Below are 14,376 nucleotides of genomic sequence, written 5' to 3'. Positions count from 1 at the left end.
GCAATTGACATATTCAAAGCATGCCTAAAGAATTTCACTTTCGCCCAAGTGATGGACTTGACAAAAGCATTAGAGGACTTGACAAAAGCATTAGAGTTATGGACGAATTCAAATTCCAAATATGAGGACATAACACTAGAGACCCAACCTCAACCTCAAGAAACAATTAGCAAAATTGGAGATACGAGATGGAGATGTTATCATGGGTCATCTAAAATAAGATAAAGGTTTCAAGGGTAAATTGATTGAGAATGGCTTTGACATGGAACACACAGAGTTTGTGGAAAGAATACTCCAAAGTCTTCCCCCATCATTTAGAGTACTTCTATGATTCCTAGGGTCATTGCTTATTGACCTAGGTGGGTTGATTGGCCATTTTTTCTAAGAAGAGGATTTGTGAATGAATATAAACAACGTGCATTATTTGTAAAAATGCAAGTATGCAATTCAAAGGCAACGAGTCTCAGAACAAAGCACAGCATGGTGGTTTTCCATCCAATCCTAGAAAAACGAAAGGGTAAATCCAACAATGGTCTTGGTCATATTCCAAGCACAAAGCACTAGCCATAAGCAAAGTGAAATGCTATAGGTGTGGCAAGCTAGGCCACATTCCTAAAGATTGCCACAATAAGCCTAAGAATGGGTAATGTGATAAAGAAAAAATGATTCCATGCACATGCATCAAACAAAGATTTTGAACATCTCAAATCCATTAATGATATTGGTGCTTCACAACACGTATTGTTAATGAGATTGGTTCAAGACACTGGATCTAGTCAAGGAGGCAATCATCTACTTCCACATGTGATTGTGATTCAATTGAAATATGTTGTGTTGTGTGTACAAGGATTGGCCATAAAATCTCTTATCTATGCTCCAAAATGCAGCTCTGAAAATTATAGTACCTTTGATAACAAAAAATAATGAAAGACATCCAATGGTCATGGTTGCATTTTTTACAAACTTGCAGTAGCACCATCGGATTAGAAGGTATGCATGCTAGCACATAGTGACTCTATTAGAGGCTCAAACATATTTACTCTAGGGCTATGCAAATGCTTGTTGAGATGGTCCATGTTCTCCCACCTATCAAGGAATGGGATTGGGATTTGTGTGAAGGACGCCTTTATAGCAACAGCATTGAAAGTGATTTCCCAGAATCAAGCCATAAGGGCAAAGAAGCCATTGGAATTGGTACACAACATAGCAGGATACTTGATAGACATATCTTCACTTGTAGGCAACAACTACTTTGTGATTTTTATTGATGATTGCCAATTCTATAAAGAAGCAATTTGAACTACTTGATAAATTTCAAGGCTTCAAGATGCTTCCAAAAGCTTAAGAGTGGTTTGTCAAATCGAATGTCTTTGATCCAAAATGGAGGAGAATATACCTCCAAAGCATTCATGGATTTTTGCATATAGTAAGATAGCCAAAAGATGGACAGTGTGCTTAATTATAACACATGTTTGTAATAAACAATAAATAGAATTAATATATATCTCACAAGATATGAATATATCCAATCTTACAAATTAAAATTTTTTATAGGACAAGCGAAAGAACGAAGGAAAGGGGGTTTGTAAGTGACTTTAGACAAATTTAATAACTTAATAAGCAAAGCATACACGCTCATCAGTACCCAAGCATAAGCTGCCATCTGGCTTTCAAAAGATTCAGTAAATACAGGCCATCCACCATCACCACCACCCTCACTAAAGAACGTACGTACACCACACACACACGCGCGCACGCGCACACCCCCACCCACCCCACATATCTGTATATACCTAGATGAATCCAGGAACATTCCCAAACTCATCCTCTAAAAACACAACATAGTGCAGTTTCAATCTCACGATAGTCACTGATAAGATTGAAAACCATAAACACCATCACGCATAGCTGGGACTAGCTACTATGACATCCCCACTGACGTCATCAGCACCCAACAGTGGGTGTAGACCATAGTATAAAAATATGCTCTCACACATACAAATCCACACACCCACACATACTTGAGCATCCATTTATACAAAGTCTTCGTACTGAGTTTCTGTCGACACTCCAGAGGTAAAGGGCAAACTCAGTGATGACGAAGCTAGCACTAATATGTATGTTTGAGCTTTAATAACCTTTTACGGAAGAGTTCAGAACTTGACTGAATATGCAAAGTCCTATTACTGTGTATGCTACTGTTTCAATTTGGCAAAGCTCAAACAGCCCATAAGAACCTTGTTCAGAATTCTTTGCAGAAACAATATATCAAGTCATTAGGATCAACCCTATTAGATCATCCAGTCACCAACTTTGAGCGCAGTCTCACTTCAATGTCAACCCTACTCACAACATAGCCACAAAATTTGCATTTCTCCATTTAACCAGCCACAAAAATATCCCAAACGGATACAAAAAACCTTCACCCCCTAACATTTGCAACTCCTGCAACCAAAAGGAATCCAATGCACCTATGCGACATTTTTACTAACACAGTGCCTTTTTTAACAATGGAGGCAGGGTCCAGGCTTGGTCATAACAAATGTGGCCAATAAACAAATAAATACAATTCACTTATTTTTTCAGTGCATCCATCCGAAACGCAGGTAAAAGTTTTATAAAAAAAGGCTCCAAAGCCAATTTTGGTAAACGGTGATAAAAAAGACAAACTTGTTAGAGTTCTGGGCATCTTCTGTCTGTACTAGGGGAGTGTGGGCTGATTTTTGGGTGTGCCTGCCCAAAGATGGTACTTTCTGTATTATGCAGTTAGGGCAATACCAAGGCATTTAGCCAGGGTAAGTAGGCTAAGTTAAGGATGGAAAGAGGGCTTGGTTAAGGGCTAGTTAGGGCCACAGTTGGGCCAGGAACAGCAGGTCTGGTTGGAGGCAGTCATGCCAGCCAACCACCAACCAATGGGTCGGGTCAGCCAACCACGGTTCGGTAACCTGACCTGACCAGGCAATGCAGACCCAGTTGGGTTAAGTCGGCCAGGTCATTAGCCTACTTCCCTCCTATGAATAGGGCACTTACCCTTGTATGCTCAGAGGTGCAGTTCCAGCCTCTGTTTAGAGTCTTCCAGGGTGCAGTTTCTACCTTGAGATTGGTCTTCCAAGTTGTGACAATAAAGAGCAGAGGTTACACTTGCAGTCTTTTGCAGACCATTCTATCTCTAGTGGAATTTATGCATCTCTCTTCCACACGCTATCTTCAACTGCATTCTTTGGGGTATGGCATCAAAGTCCAAGGTAGCGTAAAGCCTTGGAAGTGGAGAGAGCTCTATGCTTGCTGCTGATCAGGGAAGGAGCAGATCCGTTCAGGACAAGGAGAAGTGGCCTGAAGGAGGCGTAGCCGAAAGATGGCCACCATGCAAAACTCGCAGTCTTTCCCAACCACACTCCTTTTCACAACAGCAACCCCCTGACATGGCAAGTTTGCTAGAGATGACTGAGAAGCCAGTGAAGATCCCCATGCTTCCTACATTCCTATGGACCGTCGGTTGGATGGAAACAATTACAGTGTGTGGAGGGTAATGAAGGAATCATGTTGCAGTCATATGAATCGGTTGATTTCATTCTTGTTGGACTTGTCAAGCGAGATCTAGAGGAAGAGAACCTTGGCATCATGGACCAGATGGAGCCAGAAAACTTGGCACAGTGGTGGGATCGTGTCGATGCTCAAGTAACTTCATCTTCCTCAATTGTACCCCTTAGGTGATCAACCATGTGAAGTGGCCAAAGGAATCTGGGAGCATTTGGCACAGGTTATCACCCATGAAGCGCATCTCCTTGGAAGTGCAGATGCTAGTGCTGAAACCCACAAAGTCCGCAATCATACAGGAAGCACATCAACGAGTTTCAAGCTCTTCAGCAGGAGGTCCTTCAAGTTGGGAAGGAAGATATCGTCGGAGGACATGGCCATCACGTTGCTGTCCATCTTTCAGCATTCTACTCCCCTTTGATTACCAGTGGGCGACTCAACACTCTCATGTGGGAGGAGCTAGTACTAATGGCGCTGGACCAAGAGGAGCAGTTCGACCACCCTCCACTGGGCGGAGGATCAGAAGTCTTGGGGCAACGAAAGGGAAGATGGGGGCAGGAGGATCAAAAATAGAAAGCAAGGGGGGCACAAAGACAAACGAGGGGGGGGGCCACAAAGATTGGCGGGTGAGGGATGGAGCTAGCAGGCGAAGTGTGGGGAGAGCTCCCTTTAATAGGGCACTTTGCAATTCTATTGTATCTTCAGAGGTGGAGTTTTAGCCTCTGTTTGGAGTCTTCCAAGGTACAGTTTCTACCTTGGGATTGGTCTTCCAAGTGGAGGTGAACAGAGGTTTTTTCCAGCACATACACCTGCAGTCTTTCGCACTACATGCGCTGCCAAAATACTGTAATGGCAAAATTCAAAGCTCCCTACACTATTGTATTCTCAAATAGGCACGTAACTCAACATAAAAGAGTACAATTCCGCTCCAGATAATTTCACAAAGCATCAAACTAAATCAAAAGTAATATTTTTGTCTTAAGTAGCTGTGTTGGGTATCCAAGGCGAGCTGTACTGAGTAAGCTTCTGTTTCAACGTAACTACCCACTTAAGGAGTGAAGCAGCCAAATAAGCAGTCGGTTAATTGTAATCTACTTGCTCTCCAACACATTTATCCAACATGTACGTATCAGAATTACATACAAAAATGTCACCACTCAACAACAGTTGTTAAAATAAGTGTTGCATCTTCGCTTCTCACACTGGAAAGTCATTTGGGGAGATTGATCAGCGAGCGGCAGAGTTTCGGCTGGACAAGTTGGCAGCACTCTACCGCCATCGGTTTGGCCAATACCCATGTATCCAGTATCCTGTTTTCCAATTATCCAGGAAGATGACCTTTCGAACGGCCCAGAAAAGTAGAACCATGAAGGTTAACAGCGTCATTCTTTGAATATTCTGGTTTTTCACTTCGACCAGGAAATGCGTTGTAAAGGCTAACACCAGTCCAAACAACGTGTAAAGGAAACCGATAACGAATCCCTCGGCTCCCAGCTGCATACCAGAGGCTTGATAAAAGAACACGAGTTTTCCAGGGTTGTTTCTATCCGCGATGAAGAGGGGCATACTCCTAATAATATTGTGCATTCCTCCTGAGACGCTGAAAAAATACACAAAGAGAGCAAAGGCAGCCCACACCTTACGATCGTGCAACGGAGTATCACCCGCCATTAATTTCTTAAGCACGAAGGGTGCCGCCACCAGAAGACCCCCGATAAGAATGATGAGTTGCTTCTTGGTTATAGGAGGCGGCCTCTCGATTGCTCCCACCTTCTGCTTCGTCTTAGACTCGACAAAGGAAGACATTCCGTCAGCAGAACGAGCGAAATCACTCTGGTCCATCACATCAGCATCTTTGGGGGCTACAGATCCTGGCGGCAAGTGCTTGATGTGGGGCAAAGAGTTCACTCCAAATAGGTTGAAGCTCATCTGCGATTGTTTGAATTCGAGATCGATAAAGAAGACCTTCGAAGCAGAATCCTTGCCCTCATTGTGCTTGATGTAAGCAGACGCCAGGAGACCGAACTCGCGTCGGAGATCCTCGAGGCGGAGCTCGGCGTTGTCACGGAGCTGCAAGGCATCGAAAAAGATGACAAGGGAGTAAGAACGGGACTGGGCTTGCTCGATGAAGTGGCGAACGCCGGCATCATCGAGGCGGATAACGCCGTCAGGGGAGCGGGACTGTCGATCGAGGAGAGCCGAGACGCGATCGGCGTTGGAATCAGAAGAGGAAGGCACCGCAAAGCAAAATGCGATGAGCAAGAGAAGCAGAAAAATCGATGGCGAGCCACAGGAGAGATCCATGACGAGGAATGGTGAGGATAGGATCGATCGAAAGCGTGAGCTGCGACAAAATCGATGGATCTGCTCAAAAATCCCGAGTGAATTCCGTTGGCTTGCGATCAATACACGAACTGCTACGATTTGCTGCTGCTGCGCTCGATCGAATTGGATCTGTTTCTGCAAATCAAATGGATCTGCTGCTGCAAATCAAATGGATCTACTGCTGCAAATTCCCTACTGTTCGCGAGATCAAATGCACAAACTGGATGAATCTTCGTGATCAAAAGCACAAACTGGATGAATATTCGTGCTCTCGAGAGCACAACGATCGATTGCTGCTACAATTTACAAATCCCTAAGAGAGTTGTGATGAATCCATCGATGAATCGATCAGGATTTCTGCTGCAGAAATCTCGGCGGATCTCCCGGCCTCTCATGCAAACCCTAATTCCCAAAACTGAGACACTGGGACACACACACACATGAAGAAGCCTCTGTTCCCGCGCAATGGCAGGCACTCTGGCCGACTCGTTTGGGCACCCACCCCGCGCTTGCGGAAATAGCCTCTATCAAGGCCTAGCCCCGGTTGCACTCACCCAGGCGGTCACTGTGCCACCTCACCAGTTCCTTTGGGCTTCGGCCTCATCGTCTTTGCAAACTGCCAGACGTTGCCCAAAGAGTGCTCCTTGGGATGGGCGGGTTGTCATGGCCAAAGCCTTTACACATAAACTGCCCGCCCTAACATGCATTAAGAATTTGTTGGCTTGATGTAGCGGGAAAGCAAGGTGCCCATCCATGGGCAACGAACATTGGCTGGCAATGGATGGGCAGATTTTGGGCATGACATGGCACCCAAGGAGAATGCAAGGAGAAGAGTGTGATGAGCAATGTGTAAAGCCCTCAGGGTTTTATTTGTTCCCATTGGCTCTAAGGAGTGTGTATGGCGAATATCACTCCCTTGGAGGTGCTCGAATGCCACAACACCCCAGGTACACGGGAAAAGGGCCTTAAAAAGGTTGGGTTCAGACTACCCATTAGTAGTCGCCGCCTTGCCTGTTCACCAGTCATTGCCCGGAGGATTCCCACAACTCCGCACTCATGGGGAATTGGATGGCGGAAAAGTTCTTCCTTGTGTGAACAGGCTGGCTAATCCTTGGGTGCTAGACAACCCCTCCTACCACCCAACTTTTTTCCCTACCTTGCACAGAGGGTGCAATCCATTCTTTAGCCCCTAGTCAATGTTGTTCCATAGGCCTCAAAGTAGTTCTCTTGCAATCGAATGTTCAACTCATCGAGCATCTTATAGGGCTGCACCCGCCTTTGCATCGACATTGGTGGCCCTACGTTGCAAGTGTAGTGCCCTCCTTGTAGCATCCCATGTTCTCCAGTCACAACTATGCCTATTGCTGCTCTATGAATGCCATCCAATGTGTCTTTTGATTGAAGTTTCTAACTCACAATCATTTCCATTCAAGCCCTTGTTCGATCTCCTTGTATTAGGAGAAGTAAACATTATGCTCTTTATGAAATGCAGATTAAGGAATTCGGAAAAATGCATGCAACATCATTGTAGTGCAAAAGTTACCTCAATCCAATTGTTGTGTAGCATTTCCTGTTGGATCTACTCATCTTGGCAGTTGGTGACTTTCCACCGCCCATACTGAAAAAGGAACTTAGCTTAGTATACCCTGGAAGCCCGTTATCTTTTTTAGACCCCTGGCTACCCTCTCCATTCCAATGGTCATATCGTGAATGCTCCTACTTTGTGACAAGCTTGTTGACATCCATCCACTACATACTTGAGAATCACTTGAGAGTGAACAAGCATGAATGTGCCCAACATGGGATGAGACCCTAAAATATTGTGAGCAGTGCTAATCCTTGGACCTTAGATAATCTCTAGCCCAATGGGCAGAGTACTTCTTCACTAGCCCTAAGGGTGAAAATAACCAGTTACTTTAATTTCTTATAATTATCTGTGTGTAGAAGTACTCTTTAATTTCTTATAATTACCTAGGCTACCTCCCTCGCCTTAACACATCGACATCTCTCTCTCTCTCTCTCTCTCTCTCACTCTCTCTCTCTCTCTCACTCTCTCTCTCTCTCTCTCTCTCTCTCTCTCTCTCTCACTCTCTCTCTCTCTCTCTCTCTCTCTCTCTCTCTCTCTCTCTCTCTCTCTGCATGGATAGAATGTCTATGATTACCTTTCAAAACAAGGACTTAGGATTTGCAGGATTTTTTTGAAGGAAATTATATGTGACATCCTCCCCTAAAGGACAGTACAAGAATTAAATTTCAACACAGGTATCAATATCATAGTTACAAAGGATTTGGGAATGTTCGACGTGTGAAACCAGAATGAGAACACTACATCATCAAATCACATGGAAATTTACTAGAATATGAAAACAAATCACTTTTTAATTATGAAACCAAATATATCACACAAGGTAGAATCCAAGCCTAACGTCAAGCATGAGATACGTAAACAATCTACATATTCAAATGTCCATCAATGGGCTTCAGCACTAGTTTAGGGCTGCAATTGCAACCTCTGCATGTTCTGTTAAAATGTGCAAGTGCTTGTTTAGGTTGCCTCACCTTAGACAATGGATGCTTGCCCAGACTCCTGAACCTTCCTTGCCTCCACTACTTATGTCTTGGTTACAAATGTGGAAGGTTGCAAGTCACCAATTGGTAAGATAGGTTGATGCAAGATGCAAAGATTCCACATGCATAAAATTAAACACCCATAGCAAAGATTCCACATCCATAAAATTAAACACCCATAGGGCAATTTAATTGAACCAACTCTCGTGTCCATAAAGCAATTTAATTGGACCAGCCCTCAGTTCCTCTCCAGTACCAACTTGATGTGTCAAGTTGCATGCAGTGTTTGTAGCTCTCATTGTGAATCATGGCATAATGCACTCCCAATGATCACATCTTGCTATGCATGTCCTCCGCCTCTTGTAGCAGTGGTCCATGATGGCGTAAAATATGGGCATCTAGACCTTTGGCACTCTAAAACACCCATCTAGTAGCCTATGTGTACAACTCCCACGAATTTGCGATTGCTTGTGTGCACTTTTGCATAGTGGTACTTGTCCCTCCGCGGTAGGAACTTGAAGACAATGTTATCATTGTACATTTTCAAAGTTCAACCATCCTTTGTGTTTGATGTGGTGGTTGTAGGGACCTTGTCAACATCTTGTTTCCCAACAAAACAACTCTGCTATGAGGTCTCCATCAAACATGTTAAGGGCTATCATGAGTGATTTTCGGAGGATTTTCACTCCATAGGGGTGCCCAAGGAATGTGGTCTACTCCTTGAGAGTTGGAAAGTGAGGAACCCTATGCCTGCCAATTGTTGAGGTCAAACCCAACCATGTCATAGGTGCTTGAGACAAGAAATCACACATTACTACTCATGAAATGAATGTCCCCTAGGCTGCCATCCTAATCAAGGGCCTAAATTACTACCATCCTTTGGGGCCACCAATGTCTTCACATGAGATGTGCTATGAAATTGAGGTGATGCAAGAACCATTGAAAGTGAGTTGTAGGGAGGGTGTCCCAATATCAATGCTAAATTTATGATTTTTTTTTTGCGAGGAAAAAAAGAAAATAAATTAATGGAAAATGATTACAAGAATGATCTTTAAATCAAAATCAAATGTCAGCAAGAAGCCTTGCTGCAAGACGAGCGAAGAGAGTCATGATGTCTACCAAAGTAGAAGAGAGCATCCAAACACTGTTGCCTCAGACAGGAATGCAAATCCTAGGCAAAGGGAGCTTCTAAAAAATGAAGGAGTTCCTCGATTTCTATAATTCATGCAGGACCGTCGCTCTCATCAAGTGCCAGATCAGCAAAACTGATACTAAGTCATCCCTCCTCTGTCACCAAACAAAGCAATTTTCCACTACATTGCAACATGAATATTAGCTATAGCCAACCAAGATTGAATCATTCTCCATACACCTCTAGCTGTAAAGCAAGCCCAAAAAAGATGAAAATGACTCTCAATTTGCAGCTTACAGAATGGGCAAAAAGGTGAAATGTCTTTTCTCCATTAAACAATCCTGTCCTTCGTGGGCATCTTAGCAACCAACATTCGCCATAAGAAGACACCTTCCATGTTTCATGGCCTTTGATGTTTGTATGAAGAGTGTGAGTTGGAATCCAAAATAACAACACTGCATGTATTTTTCAATTAACACATAAGATTGACCCAAATTCGTGCGATATTGTTAATTTATCGTGTGGTATAATTGACTATATAAAACTCTGTGCCCACATCATACCATTTGTAGTCTTGATATTCTAAGACTACTTGGAGTCTCGATAAAAACATGGAGAACGTGCTTGCATCCAACAAGTCACTCTTGATGTGTATATGCTTTATGAACATTGCCTTATATCATCAAGAAAGTATGACCTTCCGTGTCACTATATGGAATTAGCTCTAAAATGTATCGCTCCTTGCCATGCTTTGTAGGACAACCACCAATCTAGTGAACGCTACCTTGATCCTATCAAATTTTGCAAGTATGCCTTCCTAATGATAGCTTTCCCTTTGGCTAGAGAGACATAAAAGGAGGATCTAATTTTTGAGAGCACAATAATGTAGCTGGGGCCATGATGTCAACCAATGAGATGGACTCAAATGGCCAAGAAGAGTAAAAAATCAGGAGAAAGATTAAGGGAGGGAGTGAATAAGGCCAATTTAGGGTCTATATGAGATGGTAGGGGTAAAAAAGTTTCATGACTAGGAGAGGGTAGGACAACAAATAGAGGAGACCAACAATTACCATGTGAGGTAGAAAGAGAGGTACTTTAAAAGAGAGAACAAATGAAAGAGGTGCTTAGAAGGATACAACAGATAAGTTGGGAGAAAAAAGAAGGATCATGAGGTAAGGTTGAGGGAACCAATGGAATGTTAGGTGGAAGTCCTTGTGAGAGGGAGGAAGGGCATATGAGAGGGCAAGTACTAGGAGGACAACAAGTACTAAGAGAGGCGACGAGAGTAGGTATCAAGAGAGGGTAGGAGATCAAGTACTAGGAAGGGTGAGGAGAGCAAGTATGAGAAGCAAGTACTAGAAGAGGGCAGGAGAAACTACCAAGGGAGGGGAGGACCAAATGCCTAGAGAGAGGAGGAGACACAGTATGAGGAGAGGGCAAGAGGAAGGGGAGAAAAAGTATGAGGAGAGGGGAAGAGGAACAACCTTCTAGTATGAAATGACCCAAATTCTATGTTAGTGTTATTGATATCCTTCATTGATGGGAAGATTGGGGTTAGTGAATTGGACCTACTTTGAGGTGAAGCAAAGAACGAACTAGCGCATTGCAAAGGAGAATTGCTTTTTTACTATATTTTGGAGTACTATAACCCACCATAGATTAAGCCAACACTTTGAACATCCATGCCATACATTGATATATATTCTCCAATCATATACTAGGGGTAAAAATCAATCAATTACTTTTTGAAGCACCAAGAAAATCCTTTTTATCTAAAGTTATTGCCCGTTCACTCTGATAATGGATCATCCCCCCACCGCCGATCTTCCCCCCCAAAAGAAGGAAGTAGAAAAGGGAGGACCCACTCCCCCCCCCCCCAAAAAAACCAAAAAAAAAACCCACATAAGGAGACATGTGGCACAAAATGCTACATGCCAAGTGTGCGCATGTGGCACAACCATGTTGAAATGCCTTGTGGCCTTTGACAACATCAACGTTTTGGTTGTTAAAATGCTAATATGGCTAAATTCGATCTGGTACACTTGACTTGTAGCATGTTTAACCATATGTACAATGATATGCCACATAGTAAGGTGCCATGCCAACATTTTGGCATGGCACCTTGCCATATGCCATATCGATAGACAGTGGCAAAAAACCCATGTTTGTAGGCTCTTGTGTTATGTCTCTAGTATTTCATCAAATTTTTATGTTATTGTTTGGGCAAAATTTTCATGTTTCAATGCTAAGATTTTTCTAATTTATCATATTTTCACAAGTTCTCTTTGTTTCGAGGCTAGAAGTTAGTCCTTTGGCTATTCTCATGATGGAATTTCTTTGTTAGGATATTTTGGTGGTGCAATTTTCACCACTTTTCAATGCACAGAGAGAGAGAGAGAGAGAGAGAGAGAGAGAGAGAGAGAGAGAGAGAGAGAGAACAAAGGGAAGAGAAAGGAAATGAAAACAAAGGCAAAAAGGGGGGAAAAGGAACAAAATGAAAGGAAGGAAAGAGAAAAGAAATCAATCGGGAAATGGAATAGGGATCTAAAAGGAAATAGAATGAAAGGACTGGGAAGGGAGAAACGAGTGAAGTAGAAGGAAAACAAGTGAAAGGGGAAAATGAAAGGGAATGAGAATGGGAGAGAAATGGAAAAAAGATACAGGAAAGGGAAGCAAAATGAAATGAAGCCAAAGGAAAAGGGAGAAAAGAAGGTAAAGAAAAAGCCCAAGTAGCAGGAAGTGCCAAGGTAATTGAAAGGAAAGAGAGGAAGAAATGGAAGCAAATAATACCAAAGAAAGGAAACATAAAAGAAACACCATACCTTGGAAGGCAAGCAACAGGACAATGTGTTAAATTCAAAGCATGGTCTATGAGGGAGAGAGTAAGGAGTGGCATAATTCCCTTCCCTCATGAATTTGGCACATGTGATTACACGGGGTCTTGAGAGACGAGGTGAAATTTCTTAAAAGAGGGAACAAAAGTTCTTTTTAAAAATTTGAAAAAGTGATCGCATGAGCTCTTGAGAAATGGGTATATTTTATTCCTTTTTAAAAATTGAAATTCATGCTTTTTAAGAGAAAGCAAGAGAAAATTCCCCCCTCCCCCTTCCCTCTTGCCCCAACTTCCTCTTTTTGGGTTTAGGCTTTGAGCAAGGGATTCTCTTAAATCATCAAGTGCACTAGGTCGTGCTTTCTTAGGCTGTAAGGGGGTTTAAGTAAAACATTTCCTCTCTTCAACCCCCTCTTGCATTTGAGGAGGTCTCACACCCACTAGGTTGAAAGAGCGGTATACGATTGGCAATAAGGGAGGGGTTATTCCATCAAGTCCCCTCCCTACAACTCATACTAGGTTGTTAATGCTCCTTCCTTACTTCTTTAATTAGTAGTGTTACCCATCTTGTCATGAGAAAAATGGATATGTTTTTATATTATTATTAATCTTATGTATATATGATATATCATAGTGTAGTTTTTATCTTTATGTATATGCAATATTTTTAATTAAATATTTATTACCATTGCCCTATTGTTAGTTTTTGCTATCTACATGTTCATGGAATTACACCTTAAAAGAAAAGAAACTTCAAGAACATTGTCAAATGAAATGTTTTATGATTACTATTTATTAGTTTATATTATCAGGTGTCTATGAACTAGTTCTTCCTCTTTATTTAAAATTAATAAACTAACTATATTAAATAAATAAATAAATTGTGAATTTAATTAGTTTGTTTATTGAATTTCAGAAATGACAATCTCCCTACCAGGTCTATCACTATATGGAGCTCAAGTAATTCACATACCTTGGTAGAAAGCAAACAAATGTAAGTAAAAGTGTAAGCTGTATCAGGCAAATGATACAAAGGGGTTGGATCACCTGACACATGGACTACTAGATGGAGTTGATGTTGATTCATGGGCTTTATTGTCATGGATTTTTTCAATGATAAATGATAAGTTTGTGTATTGGAAATCTTAGGCTCCAGCTTATGCATGTTTAGAGGACCTAAAGCCACCAATTTATAATTGGGCAGAAAAGAAAGAAGCAAGGTGCTATAACACGTTCTTGCAAAAATGGAAAATGGCAAGATTTCAATTGACTCAAGAATCCCCTCCTGAAAATCAAGTATTGGATGCCAACCTCTCCCTTGGAAGTAATGTAGCACTACTACATACCGAAGAGAACACTACAGGAAATCATAGATAATCGCATGCGCAATGAACATGAGATGTACTCATGGGGAATGGAAATACATGGAGATATATGCAGACATAGAGAACTCAAGAGGAAATCCCATCTCTATTAGTAAACATTCGTGATGAATGAATGAGTGAATGAACGCCCAAAGACTCTAGATCGCATGAATACACGAGCCTGGATGGCAACCATCATACCCGTCTAGGCGGTTACAACTACTCGCACCTCTTCGAATCCCCAATGGGATCTTGGAGACCATTAATGCCTTAACACATGGCACTCGCGGTGGACTATCCAAATCCATAATGTCACAACTATCCCCTAACTAGAAGTGAGATACATTACAATCATTTTTTGGCCAAGTCAAGGCAGAGAACCTATGCAAGAAGAAGAAATTCCCAAGTATTCATCAAGAGACTCAACCAGTCTTCCAGAGAAGATTGAACAACACATGTCCTCTGCTTGATCCCTTTGGGATCCTCACTATCTGCATCAGTAAGCCTCAAAGACCCTACATTGCATGGCTGGCACTAGCACTGTCCAACTCATTGGTGCTTGCTCCATCTCCTCTACATAGCAACGTCTTTGTCAGCACTCTTCAACCTCACGCTTGTGC

General features: G+C 42.3%; 1 protein-coding gene across 1 annotated transcript; it reads right to left on the bottom strand.

Moving 5' to 3' along the window:
- Positions 1-4,491: 4,491 nt before the first annotated feature.
- LOC147881957 (Oligosaccharyltransferase complex/magnesium transporter family protein) lies at positions 4,492-6,332 on the bottom strand. The gene has a single exon (XM_087402074.1). It carries the CDS (start codon positions 5,839-5,841, stop codon positions 4,807-4,809), a length of 1,035 nt encoding a protein of 344 aa, XP_087258200.1. The 5' UTR covers positions 5,842-6,332; the 3' UTR covers positions 4,492-4,806.
- Positions 6,333-14,376: the final 8,044 nt, after the last annotated feature.

Source organism: Dipteris shenzhenensis, chromosome 30, assembly GCF_047967505.1.
Source record: "Dipteris shenzhenensis isolate YYH24624 ecotype China chromosome 30, Dip_SZ_1.0, whole genome shotgun sequence".
Classification (NCBI taxonomy): domain Eukaryota; kingdom Viridiplantae; phylum Streptophyta; class Polypodiopsida; order Gleicheniales; family Dipteridaceae; genus Dipteris; species Dipteris shenzhenensis.
The sequence above is the reverse complement of the archived record's forward strand: the minus strand, read 5'-3'. Positions and strand labels throughout refer to the sequence as shown.